Source organism: Stenella coeruleoalba, assembly GCF_951394435.1.
Source record: "Stenella coeruleoalba genome assembly, chromosome: X".
NCBI lineage: Eukaryota > Metazoa > Chordata > Mammalia > Artiodactyla > Delphinidae > Stenella > Stenella coeruleoalba.
The window spans coordinates 41,539,852-41,554,108 of NC_137152.1; the positions used below are offsets into that span (position 1 = coordinate 41,539,852).

Sequence of the window (14,257 nt, forward strand, 5' to 3'; positions counted from 1 at the left end):
TTTATTTTCAACCTGCTCAACCTGCTTATTATCTCCTTTTTTTTTTTTTTTTTTTGCGGTATGCAGGCCTCTCACTGTTGTGGCCTCTCCCGTTGCGGAGCACAGGCTCCGGACGCGCAGGCCCAGCGGCCATGGCCCACGGGCCCAGTCGCTCCGCGGCATGTGGGATCCTCCCGGACCGGGGCACGAACCCGTGTCCCCTGCATCGGCAGGCGGACTCTCAACCACTGCGCCACCAGGGAAGCCCTCTCCTTTTTAATCTTTGTTCATTCTTTCCTCTGTATGGGATGTACTCTCATACAAAAGATTCTGGCAATCTCCTTATCCTTATCATTCATACTGTATGACTATTAACTTCTTCAGAGAAGTGACTATGTGTCTTATTCATCTTGATTCCCAGAGAGTGGGCAAATACTTGAGTACTCACTAAGCCATGAGTTAGCTGAAGTGACCTAAACAAAGTGCCCAGCCTCCTCAGGTGGGCTAGTTACATACCTTCCTCTGGAGCATGGTATGCAGCCAAGGCATTTAGCATGTCATAGATCACTTCCTTGATAGTATCAGGAATGACAGGCAGAGGTGAGGGCTTCAAAGGGGTTGTCTTCACCAGCTGTACAGCATTAGGGCCTTTAATTCTAAGATTCTCAAATTCATCATCTGAAGCTAAGCCAAAGTGAGACAGGGAAAAATTAGTTAATAATGAACGGGTACCTACATTTGGTTACTGATAAAGACTCAGAAGCGGGGGGGCCACTTCCAAACAATGTTCAAGTAGTCTACTAGAAAATCTGGCTTTTACCTTCCCTAAATCCCACAGGATTTCATACAGCAATATCAAATAGTAAAAAAAAAAAAGAGTATAGGCTTTGGAGTTGGGGACACTTGGTTTTGAAATCCAGTTCTGTTACAGGATCATGGCCAAATTATTTCAACAAACCTCAATTTTCTCATTCTTGAAAATTTGAGGATTAAAGGAGACCATACATGAGAAATGCCCAGCACAGAGCCAGGGTGGGGCTGCCAAAATAAGTAGTCCCTTTCCCAACTTTTTTTTTTTTTTTTTGCGGTACGCGGGCCTCTCACTGTTGTGGCCTCTTCCATTGCAGAGCACAGGCTCCTGACACGCAGGCTCAGTGGCCATGGCTCACGGGCCCAGCCACTCCGCGGCATGCGGGATCTTCCCGGACCGGGGCACGAACCCGTGTCCCCTGCATCGGCAGGAGGACTCTCAACCACTGCGCCACCAGGGAAGCCCCCTTTCCCAACTTTTAATTTAAAAAATAAACAAACCAACAAACAGAAAAAACCCCAAAGCCCCACAACCCCACAGAAAAGTTGAAAGGTTAGTACAAAAAAATCCATATACTTTTCATCTAGAATCACCATTTGTCCACCCCTAAATATGTCTACCTGCATCTAAGATCAAGGATATTTTCCTACATAGCCAGAATACCATAATACCCAAGAAATTTAACACAGATACAATTATATTATCTAATATATAGTAACTGTTCTAACTTCTCCAAATCTCCTTTATCTAGATTCAGCATCCCATCAAGGTTGGTGGTTTTCTCTCATCTCCTTTTATGTAGGAGATCCTTGCATTTTTCCCTTTCACGACATTAATATTTTGGAAGAGTCTAGGTCAGTTTTTTTATGGAATGTCTCACAATTTGTACTTATCTAATTGTTTCCTCATAATTATAAGTCAAACATTTTTGGCAAGAATACACTGTGATTCTTCCTACTGTATCACATAAGTCACATGTCCATTTGTCCCTCAATTATCACTCTATCTGTAAACCATTCACTGTTTACATTCACTGTTGTCACATCAAGCTAAGTTATTTGAAGGCAAGGACTAGACTGAATGAGTCCTTGGAATCTCTGGCAGGAATTACCACAGGGCAAGGACCAGAGAAGCTACTGAACTACCCCTGAATTGACCCACTTGATCAACCAGCCAATGTCCCAATGCTTGCCTAAGGAGGTTTTCCAAGTTATAGGCTTTCTCACAGAAAATTTTTGGAGTTATACTAAGCCACAGACCTCAATGTCTCAAAGGCTAAGAGAAGGGTAAACTTACCAGTTCCTGAGCCTCGAGGGGCTGGAAGGGCAATGCGGATACAGCAGTTGGCCACTTCTGTGAAAATGTCTGGATTGCGGCATGCGGCTGGCCCAAGGACACGAAGGATGTAGTTGATCTCCCGAGAGCCGAGGCTGCCAGATACAACACCAGAGGTAGTGCTACCAGCTCCACTTGTAGCTGCTGAGCGAACAACCTAGTAAAGAAAGGGAGAACACTGCTGATTAAAGACCACTTTCTAAAACACAACTGCATTCAAGGAAGAGCTACCAAGGATTAAAATACCAACCAAGTTCTGCCTCAAGACAGTGGATGACAGCCTTTGATCTTTGGGAGAAAGATACACTTGGTCTTTCAAGTCCTATTCCTTCCCAATTCAAAAAATGTGGCTTACAAGAAAAGTTACAGCATTCAGCATACCCCCAAAATTATCAACTATTAGACTAGATGATACGTGACCTTTATATAAAATGGGTAACGTATATAGATCATTGATCATCCAGATTATGGCTCCCAAATTTAAGTGCTAGCTCCTAGCCTTCCCAAATGCCATCCCGATTTTAAACCAGAATGGTTCAAACTCTAAAAATATGTAATACTGACATCCACTTAGTATATAAGAACAAAATTAAATGCTTTCTTTATGTTTCAAAGTCAATAATCAGTCTTGGATAATGACAGCCAGGAGATATCAAACTACTTATGGATTGTTTGCTTTGATACCACAGGGCTTAGACATTGTCATGCTTTTGTTCTCATAAAATGACTTGTTAAATCATGGAAAGTATAGGAAAGTATAAAGAAAATAGTTCCACTGTATTTTCCACGATCTATTGCTTTGTGAATTATGTTCATAAAGGTAAAAATCTTTTGGACTCAATGCTTTTCTTACCAAATTGGTCATGCTCTTCCGTTTAGCCTAACAACTTCTACATCTTGCCTGCCAGGCTGCAATCGTAAAATAACTCCCATTTTTTAAATACAGAAAAGTGTAATTCCACTATGTGCCATCGTTTATTCAGTCCTCTGCTGGACATTAGATCTCTAGTCTTGATATTACAAGTAATTCTACAGTGAACATTCTTGTATATGTACTTGGCATACTTGACTTTAGTTATCAGATAAATTCTTAGCCACAGAATTTCTAGGTCAAAGGATATCTTAAACTGACAGTACCAAATTGCCCTCCAATGTGGTTGCACCAATTTCCACTCCTACCAAAAGTAAGAGTATGCCTGGTTCTTCACACCCGTACCTGCAATGGACATTATCAAGCATTTACATTTTGCTACTTGATACGTTAAACCTGCCACTGATCTTCCTTTGTTTCCCACACCCCCAAATAAAATTGCCTTTAAGCTTACAAAGTTTTCTGTCATCCAAAAAGAACCTATATTTTTTCATAGCATTTTAAAAAGTTGTATAAGCTTTAAACATTTTAAGTATGTTTGTTTTTAAGTCAGAATCCTGTCTGTATATAGTTGTTTCTTCTCTGTTGGGCTGTCTCCTGACCCTGGATCAGTGTACATGCTGTCTTTAACAGCCTTCTTTTGGTTTTGCTCATGTCAGGTGAAATCAAACAGGCTGGCTAAAGAAGAACTGTCTGAAGAATGTGAGATATATACTCATATACGCATAGAAGTATGAAGCGGCACCACCTTTCTGGCAAGCAAGCTAAAAAACAATATATACCTTTTGATCCAATTTCTAAGCATTTATAAGAAAAACGACCTTAAATGTGACAAAGCTATGCACAAAAATACAAATAGCAACACTATATATCAACTTGGGAAACAATGTTCCAAGAGAGGAAATTGAAAGTGAAGTCAGTAGCATTCACCTGATGATTGCTGAGAAAGAAGTAGGAAAGAGTTTGTAAAAGTACTGTGGAGAAAAAGCCTTATTGGTGAGATGTTAGCCCCCAATCCCTCTGCTGATGTCTTAAAGTTGATGACATAAAGGTTTTTATTTTTCTAACTGCTTTGTTATTTCTTCTACTGCTTTATATGTTTCCTAAAATAAACAAATAGACCTCAGTTTTCTCATGTGCACAATGCATATTTGTAAAGAGCTTATCACAGTCATAAACATTCCAAAAATTTTACTACGGCTGACCCTTGAACAACATGGGGGTTGGGGTACCAACCCTCCATGCTGTCGAAAATCCACGAATAACTTACAGTGGCCCTCCACATCTGAGGTTCTTTATCTGTGGATTCAACCCACTGTGGATTGTGGTAGTACTATAGTGTTTACTATTGGAAAAAAAATCTACATATAAGTGGAACTGTGCAATTCAAACCTGTGTTATTCAAGAGTCAACTGTACTTTTACAACCCCAAAACACAACGTTTGGAAAACAGGCTCTTGGGTGAAGTACTCCTATAAGAGAATGACCTTTAAAACATGAACTTGGTAGAGGGTATCCTAGTTCCTTATTAACAAGTTTTGGAGGACACGGGGAGTGGGAAGGGTAAGCTGGGATGAAGTGAGAGAGTGGCATGGACATATATACACTACCAAATGTAAAATAGGTAGCTAGTGGGAAGCAGCCACATTGCACAGGGAGATCAGCTCAGTGCTTTGTGACCACCTAGAGGGGTGGGATAGGGAGGGTGGGAGGGAGGGAGAGGCAAGAGGGAAGCGATATGGGGATATATGTATAGCTGATTCACTTTGTTATAAAGCAGAAACTAACACACCATTGTAAAGCAATTATACTCCAATAAAGATGTTAAAAAAAAAGTTTTGGTTCAAGAAACCTATATTGCTAGAGAGGACTTTCTAGATAAGAGCTATCACTATAGTAAATTTAAGGGTAAAAAATGTATTTTCTAGTACCTTTTAAATGTCACTCAATGGGATAATGAGTGACCTACCATACCTAAGCAAGCACCTGAGCACACAGTTGGGAAATTTTGCTGGGCAGAGCATATCATCTGTAACACCTAGCTATATATACTTGATGAAGAATCGGAAGTCTATCTGCTCTGAGAGCAAGGAGAACAAGGTATTATGTAAAGCTAAACCAGCATCGGACACCAGAAAAACTCACCTTTTCCATGGTATGGCGGAGGGTGCAGGGGTCCTCAATAATGTGTCTTAAGAGAAGGGTGACCAGGGGAGTAAACCCATTGAAGCCTGAACTCTGGGTCAAATTCAAGATCATGCGGGTACTCTTCAGCTCTGCAAACATCATGGCATATTTGTGGTCTCGGGTGAGCCTCAGGCAGAGGCGAAGGGTGGCATGCAAAGTGTCTGGGTCCACAGGGACCCCTAGCATGCTCACACAGGCCCGGATTAAAACAGTCACCATATCCTCTGTCAGGCCCTGGATCAGGATCTCCCCAATTTTTGTTTCTTCCAGGCTTGTCTCCTTTTCAGTATTTGTACTGTCTAGGGCCAAGGGGGTATCTATAAATGGGAAAGTAAGTGTTCAGACAGTTAACTTGACATTTCCTCCCATCCTCTCCCTCTTAAGGTCCTATTAAGAGAAACAGACCAAATACCAATTCAAAGACCAGATGAAAAGGCACATAAAGAGGACTGTGTATCTTTAAGTCACCAAGCAATCTGATGGATAAGAAATCACTCATGATGAAATCTGGCCAGAATTTAAGCCATAAAGGCACACTAGCTTTGTGTAAGACACTCCTTGAAAGATTCACAACTAAAAGTACATACCATTGGCTTTATTTTCTTTACGTTTGATATCCATTTCTTTGCTTTCTTCCAATGTCTTCTCTAGTTCTTGCCCATTGCTGTTTTTAGAATTTTTATTCAGCCGTGGTACCCTCAGGAGTGTCAGCATCACCGGGCGCCGGTTCCCTGTTTCCTCATTAACCTAGGAATTCAAGCAAAAACATCTCTACTGAAAAAAGAATTGTAAGGGGGGTGGGAGAGCTGGAACTCTGTAGCAAAATGCTGTAACAGGAAGGAACCTTGGCAATTTATCCCACCCCTATCATTTACAGAGAGAAAGCCTGAAGGTCCTCAGAAGAAAAGTGGCATACACAAGACCCTACAGCAAATTATAAACTTTCCAATAGAGCAGACTCCATCCCCAACCACTCCCTAATCCTTGACTGAACACTTAAAATCATTTCCGGGTGGGACAGTATCAAATTGCCACAGACTCATGGCCTAACACATGGCTGTAAGAAGACTCAGTTCTCTGAAAACTATACCCCATTTAGGAGTGGTAATACTGTTCTTATAACAGGACTGCTGGTTCAGGAAGAAGCAAACGGAAAACGGAAAGGCATACTCAGCACCTTCCCCTCTTTTCAACCAAGTTTATGGCATTGAGTGAGCATGTACCTGCACCATTGTAGTGAACTGGACAGTGTATCTTCTTCGGCCTGCTGTGAAACGCACACTTGTCTCTCCAGATTTCCAGGCGGAATCAATAGTGCTATTGTTGCTTGCACTGTAACTACACCAACGTCCAGAGCGGTCATCAAACCAGCGCCAGTTGTTGTTGTTGGACTGTAGGTACTAAATACAAGAACACAAAGTTTCATTGTACTTCCTTACAAGGTTGATTGTTAGAAGAAATAGTAATTTCATCAGTGTTCATTGCTAAAGCGAACCCAAGAAAAAGAAATATATTGGACATTTTAAATGTTTTGCAAACCAAGAGAGAAGTTTTTATATACCTTAACCCTCGCATTCCTAAGCCTCTCCATAGGCACAAAACACTCTATAAATACCCTTATCCTGTGATGCTCTGCTTTCCTTTTGTTTCCAACTATTTTCCACAAAAGGTAAACATTTTAGATGTACTGGAGCAAAACTTCTGTTTCTGGGAAGGTACTAAGATGATGTGGCGTATATAATTTGCGTATAAGGAGCACTTGCTTTTGGAGGAATCCTTGCACACTCAGTCCTTCACATAAAAGAAGAGCCACTCCTCCTCTGGAGACAGAACACTTCTTTAACATTTACTTCCAGGGTAAGTTCTTAGACCCTTTAGCCAGCAGCTCCATAAAAAAAAAAAAAAAAATTCTAACTCCCAATTCAAAAGAAAACTCTAGCTATCAAGATCCCTCAAGAGATTTATGCCTTGATCAGAGAGCTTTACATTTTTTTTTTTTTACCACTATCCCATATTCTCTTCTGGTCTATTCTTGCCTCAAGAAGCTGAGCTGTTCTGCTCACCACATACACCATATTACGTACCTTAGTCATTTGGGCTCTCCTTTTTGAGGAGATGGCTGTCTTTTCATAGAAATCAATCAGAAGCAACACTGGGGTGATCCACCTAAAACAGGAGAAATGATTTACTCTGGGCAAGCCAGAAACCTGCACAACATGGGAAAATTTATCTTGATTTCATCAGGTACCTCACAATTTTCAAACCACAAAAGGTATCCAAGATTTGGCCTGTACATGACCCAGAAAACCCCCTGATTCAAGCCCTAAGCTTGAGGGCCCAAATCCCCAGGGCAATAGAAATGAAAACAAGAGAGATTACAGGGTCACTCACTTTGGGGTCTGGACCTCCTTTTGTTCCTTGGCGGCCTGTAGGCAGGGCTGAACCACTTCCAAGAGTTTGATTAGGACATTAAGGATGCCACTAGATTCAACCACCCAAGCACAAGGTAGCTTCAACTCCTGATTGATTAATCAAAGGAAAAAAAATAAAACAAATACCAGCTTCTACTCAGTATCAAGGATTAGCATGGTATAGAACATAAGAGCGAACGCTAATAGAATTGGTTGAATTCAAATTCCATTTCCACCACTTACCAGCTATGTGGTCCGAGATTAGTTACTTAAATTCTCTAGGCCTTGGTTTCCTCAAGGGTCAAAGGGAATAATTTCTATCTCCAAGGTAATTGTGATACACTGTGCCAAAACAGTGGCTGGTACATTAGTATGTGCTTAATATGGAAACTGTTACTAGCATCAATAATATCATTAAGAACTGTTACCTACACTAGTTGAAAAGCTTCTGATTTACAGAGAACCTTTATAACCTTCCAAGGAAGATGGAATAATTAAACACAGCAACATACTTAATGGTTCCCCTTACAAGGGCTACATAAAGTGTTACTGATGTAACAGGAAATCACTGGAAGTAATTTAAATGGCTGACAATAGGTAGTTATTTAAACTAGGGGACATCAAAAAAATGGAATAATATATACATGACGTGGGAGAATATTTGTAACATAATACTGAGAGAAAAGAATACAAAACTTTCTAAATACTCTGATCCCAACTGTTTAAATGTACAGAAAAAAAGACTAGAAGAAAAATATTAGGCTGTCATTTGTGAGTTTTTAAAAAAGGGGGGCTCATGAGTGATTTCTTTATATTGTAATGTTTTGGGGGACCCCCAGCATTCAGTACTTTGCAACATTTCCCACAAGTATCTATTCACAAGTGCTATATAATAAGAATCACCACTTTTATCACAAAGGAAAGCCCTGAGACTGTAGACACACAGACTGACACATATATTGGACTTAACTCCTGAGTTGCTATAAGGGTTTACTCCATTAAATCCAGGTTTTACCATTAAACATGATAAGCTAAGAATGAAGAATCACTTGTTCAAGGTTAGGTGCCTCCTAATTCCTATGATGGCTGGAACAAGAACATGTCCTGGCCAAGCCATGCTTTACCTCAAATAATCTGCTGACTGACCAGGTAGGAAAGAAGAGTCAGATTCTATCTGACACCTATTACCAAATTTCCACATCCTACCCCATTCTTTTTGGCTGCTTGTTTTCCTCAGAGAAGCCAAAAATATTCCACAACTTAACTGCTAATAGTCATTCTAAGTACTGTCTTATAATTACACCCCATCCCCCAATCCTCTAAGACCCAATTCAATTAACATTTGTTCTGAGAAGCCCTTCTCTCATTATCCAGAAGTGATGCATACTGCCCCCCCCCGAACTCAGATAAAACTGTTTATGCCATTCACGTGGCATAGAATGCTGTATTTTGTACTTAATTGTGTACATTAAAGTCTATTAGAAGCTGTAGGCTATGAAATGCAGACATGTCCTACATTTCTCTCTACCTTCTTCAATGTCTCAAATGGTAAGTGTTTGATGATTCTTTGATGAATGAATCACAAGGACCAAAAGGTCTAAATCTTACCTCAAAAAGCAGTGTTAAAAGCAAGATTCTAGTAGCCAAATTGGAGGCCTGGGGCAGGGTGGCCATCTGACTGATCCACTCTGACACTGTTTTTGTGTCACTCGTTGTCAGGGGAAGAGCGGCTTTGATCAATACATCAGCAGCTTCCCACACCTAGGAAAGCAGAAAAGTGGCCAAGTCAAGAACTGTAGATTGAGTATGATGAGGTATGTCAAAACATTCTCAACCTTGTAAAATACTCCCTCCACCTCTAATACATTCACTGAAGGAGGGGGGTAAATATGAACATATTTACTATAGGGTGTCTGTATCAAAAGATGTATGCTACTAAAGGAGCGCCTCTAAAAAATTATTTTCTTAGGCTAGATTACAAGAAGTCTAAATTAGAAGTTAAAGAAAATGAATATTTTTAAAAATTTTCTGGTGCATATATAGAGTCAATCCCACAAAGGTTCTACCAACTTAAAATCTTTCACTACACCCGCCCCAGAATTATCATTAAAAACAGAAAACAAAAATCCCAGTTAGAAACACTGGTCTTGCTTTAGTATGCATGTTAAAAATTTCTTGTAATGAATTTTATGTAATTGCTCGACTTCTATAAGCTCTTAATATAGATTAAAGATAACTAAACATTGGTCATATCTTGTGGGGGGAAGAAAAAAGGTTTATTCAGTTTGCCTTTTACTCTTGTGATGTTTCCATACACTAAAGCTATGTTTACATACAATACTTACTTTCTTCCTGTCTCTAAACTTAAAAAAATATATAAAACAAGATTCCAATGATTTAAATACATAAATCATAAAAAATAGTAAAGGAAATAAAACCAAAATGCTAACTGGCTATGTGGGAATTTAGGGTAATTTATTTCTTATTCTACTTCAACAACTAGCATACATTAATTTCATAATGAGGAAAAACACTGCTTAAAAAAAGACAATAGGTCACAACTACTCATTAGGATGGGGACTCATCTGTCAAAATGGTTGTTGCATAGGAGGAGAGGGAAAAACATTTATTTAGGCCAGGGGGCCTAACTTGGCTCAAGAGTGAGAGACATTTTTGACATTTTAGATGAATCTAAGAAGAGATACCTAGAAAAAGAGAGCTTTGTTTTTTTCTTTCAAAGATATTTTGTGTGTGAAGCAGTTAATTCATGTTTTGCAGGAAAACACTCAAGAAAGAGCTAGATTACTAGATCTACAGAATTCAAAGAAAGAATACATCCATATCAGATAAAATGCAAAGATACTGATTAAAAAAATAAAAAAAGAAACCAGGTTTTGATAGATGGCAGGAAAACCATTTTACATACTCCCCTCTTCTGGCCCCTGGAGAACTTACCTGATTGACTACTTGCTTCAGAATCATGTCTCGATAGTCTGCTCCATTACGTTTGATTGCAGTCATGATCAGATCACACACCCGGTACACTGTGTCTGGGAGCTCATCAAGAAGGTGAAAGCAGCCTGGCAACATGGTATCTGTGAAAGTGTGGAGTTCATCTTGCTCCAATGGATCAGCATCCTGGAACTTCTCTAGACATTTAGCCTCTTCCTCTTCCTGCTTTTCCCGAGCTTTCCGTTCCTCCTCCTCCTTCCGGCAAGCAACTTCCTGGAGGCAGGGAAGGAAGAAAGTGAGAAGACTCTAAAAATGTATCTGCCCTACCATATGAATATTCTCTACCTTCTCCTCAAGCAGGTGATACACTCGTTAGAGTGTGGCAATGAGTATGAGGGCAGCCACACAGGCTAAGGCAAGACAGGCGAAGGACACCTCCAATCCTCAAAGCACTGGCAACTTATGTGCATCATCCTACATCACCCCCCACAAATAGCACTGGTAGACATTGTGCTGCATTCTCTGCAGGTATGGTAAACTGAAGTAATTATTACCTAGATTCCTAGGTAATAAAGACAGCCAAGTTTGGCCTAATGGGTACTACCAAGGACATTTTGGGCCTCTTATTTGACAATAAATATTAATGCTTCATCTGTTTCACTTAAAGCTTCAGGTCAATGTAATGTAGATTACTGATGGCAAGGTTGGGATGAATGAGTATTCACACATGTCTTTGTTTACACTTTAATTCGACCAATTACTCTGCAGTAGTAGCAGAATGTTCATAGAAATACTAAGATTAATGTGTCAGACCCTCTTGGAAGCCCCGTTTCCTAGTTACCTCAGGTGACTCTGCCCTTTGATCCATTGGGATATCCTGTCCCAGAGACATGGCAATTGCTCTCATCATCTGGTCCTCTTCAGACATACTCAGATCCTAAAGAGCAACAACAGAAATTCCAGCAACTACACACACTCCAAGGAACTACACACACAACTCATAAGGAACCAGACATCCTGTGTTCAAGCTTTAGAGAGGAAGAGAAGGGGCTCTGAATGCTGCTCTCTAGAGTCAAACTCAATTAGGCTTACCTGGTCACTTATGAGAACGAGAGGGAAAAATCACAACAAAATTAAATATAGGAAAGGAGCTTCAATGTGACCACCTATTTGGCATCTCACAAAAGAGAGCCTTCCTATTACTTTCTGATTATGCATAATTTAAGAGTTCCTCTGCAAAGTCCAGTAATTTGCATGACTAGGAGACAGAAAGCTTCTGCTCCTTATATTCTAGAGCTATTAGAGTTAGCATACAAAGAAAATTTCGGCACGGAGAAGTAAAGCACATCAGCAGCCAAACCAATGCCATGAAAGATTAGAGCCCCTGAGCCAACTCACCCGAACAACTCCTCCCATGATCGGGGGAGGGTGGGTTAGAAGGTACTCTGTGGCCTGCTCCATGGTGCTGGTGTTCAACAGGGCCTCCATGGCATGTTCTCTTGTGAAGCCCATGTCCATGAGCTACAAAAAGAAGGCAGGATCTCAGAACCATGGTAAAAGAGAAATCCAAATGCATTTTAAAAAGAGGAATCCTTTTAAGATGTAAACAAGTTTTCCTAACTTCATATGAACTGAGAACATTTATAAGGTAAGGCAGTTAGATAACATGAATGATCCTTTCTGCCTGGTGCCTCCATACTATTTACACAGAGCTACACATTGAGGCAAGGAGCCAAGGTGATTCTCAGTTCCATCCTTTAAGAAAATTCACCTAGATGGTTATTATCATTAGGAAGATTATTCTAATTCAAAGACTGAGACTCACACACAGAAGCAAAACTGGGTCCCACTTTTCTTAAAGACAAACTGGCAACAGAACAAGAGCCTGAAAAACTGACCCAGGAAATCTACAACTAGGAAATAATCATGAGATGCATAGAAAAATTTGTAGAAAAAGAAACTATACATCACAGCTTTACAACATCAAATAATAAGAAAATCAACATATCCAGCAGTAAAAGAATGATTAAGAAGTAAAAAAGACCCATTTTCTTAACGACAGCAGTATAAGCCTACATACTGTATGATGTTACTATGTAAAAATTAGGCATAGAACTAAGTGATGAAAAAAAGGACATGACTATTCTGTGTGGTGATATTAAGAATGCCTTTAAAACGTATTTTGCTATATTTCTAACTTTTCTTTAAGTGAGCACTTTTAACTATTATAATAAAAAAAGTTGCATGTACATACAGAAGACATGTTTGAACAGGACTCTAGATATAAAGAGAACACATATACATACACACAAATTCCAAGAGGAGTATGCTAAATGCTGTTTGAGACTGAAATGTGAGGATCTAAGTGCACCCCCCCCACACTTCTAGCCTCCAATATTTTAAAATTTAAAAATGAAAACAAAAGTTTTGTAGGTGACTAAGGTTTCCGAAAGCTCTTGATGGAAAATAAATTTGGGCCACAATATCCCTTCTCTTTATAGATTAATGAGAAAGTAGCTGAGGACAGTTTGCCTCCAAAGAACATGGCAACCACAGCCTACTGAGAATATGTAAAAGACTTCCAATACTAAACAATATGCTTGGGAGGACACAAATCTTTTACCTATTAGGAGTATTAAAACTATTCTCCAGCTTTCGCAAGAGAAAAAAATAAAGAGTAAAAGAGGGAACAAATTTAAACCTATCCCCTAACAGGACCAGGCATTAAGAAACTTAGAAACCCCACAAGCAGTATACTCTCCGGGGCAAAGTCTTGATCCTGGAGTGTGAGGCCAGAACCCCACCTGTTGTAGTTGTTGCTGGTTGACTTGAGGTTCCCGGCGGGAGCCACCTTCCTCTTGTCCTGTATCCTCTTCTCCTCGAGACCCCTCCTTCTCTTTGCTCAGTCTCTCTCGAATGACAGGTTCTCCTCGGAGGATGTGGCACAGGATGGCCAGCATGGACTCAGCCATTCGCCCACCATACACCTTCAAGGGTTTCCGGTTCCACAGGTTCTTGATGCAAGTAAAGGCTGCCTGTAAGTCATTTGAAAGGCTGTGTAAAGATCATTTTGTCTCAATTCAAAACCCCAGGAAGAATAAGTCAAAGACTTATGAGACGGTCCTTCCACAGTCAGTGCCAACAACAAAATCCTAGGCAGTACTGAGGTTGGGGGGGCCCAAGGAAGTACAGAGAAGGGGCATTTAACCCAACCTGGAAGTACCAATCTGAAGTTTACAGTTCAAATGTTTACACCACAGAAAATTATCAAGTGGTCTCTATCCCATTCTGCAAGGCAGCCCTATCTGGGAGTAGGAGCCAGTGGTTCTCTACCGAATCGAGTTATTTCACTAAGGAGGACAAAACAGAGTGTGAGCTACCCAGTTGGCATGAGAAATTGCTCTTGGTTTTAGAATGCTAACTACTCACTTTCTGAGTTACCACAAGGAAGCGGAGGGCACTGAATTGTGGAAAGTTCTGAACACCTCCAGGCAATTTGGCAGGCAGTGAATGTGGAGATTCAAGCACCGTGGTGGGATTCACCATCTTTTCCACCAGCATTAGCCAGGCATCTAGGAATTCTCCTGTGCCATCAGGTAAGTCTGAATGTTCTAATCCCTCTGCAACAGGAACTTTGCCTCCCATGGACAGAGCCCAATTGAATGTTCTAAATTCAAATAAGAGAAAGTATAGAGATAGAATATTAGTATT

At 40.3% G+C, this 14,257-nt stretch overlaps 1 protein-coding gene across 10 annotated transcripts in view; it reads right to left on the bottom strand.

The window, feature by feature from the left end:
* Nucleotides 1-14,257, bottom strand: part of HUWE1 (HECT, UBA and WWE domain containing E3 ubiquitin protein ligase 1) — a 143,581-nt gene that overhangs the window by 37,832 nt on the left and 91,492 nt on the right. For all 10 annotated transcript variants that reach the window (XM_079910200.1, XM_079910204.1, XM_079910199.1 and 7 more), the window contains 13 exons: nucleotides 13,976-14,213; nucleotides 13,351-13,581; nucleotides 11,945-12,067; nucleotides 11,388-11,483; nucleotides 10,550-10,819; nucleotides 9,203-9,355; nucleotides 7,575-7,702; nucleotides 7,268-7,349; nucleotides 6,407-6,583; nucleotides 5,771-5,930; nucleotides 5,142-5,500; nucleotides 2,087-2,282; nucleotides 496-663 (listed from right to left, as the gene is read on the bottom strand). In XM_079910200.1, coding sequence (XP_079766326.1) covers nucleotides 496-663; nucleotides 2,087-2,282; nucleotides 5,142-5,500; nucleotides 5,771-5,930; nucleotides 6,407-6,583; nucleotides 7,268-7,349; nucleotides 7,575-7,702; nucleotides 9,203-9,355; nucleotides 10,550-10,819; nucleotides 11,388-11,483; nucleotides 11,945-12,067; nucleotides 13,351-13,581; nucleotides 13,976-14,213 — 2,381 coding nt within the window. The remainder of the gene's footprint in view (nucleotides 1-495; nucleotides 664-2,086; nucleotides 2,283-5,141; nucleotides 5,501-5,770; nucleotides 5,931-6,406; nucleotides 6,584-7,267; nucleotides 7,350-7,574; nucleotides 7,703-9,202; nucleotides 9,356-10,549; nucleotides 10,820-11,387; nucleotides 11,484-11,944; nucleotides 12,068-13,350; nucleotides 13,582-13,975; nucleotides 14,214-14,257) is intronic.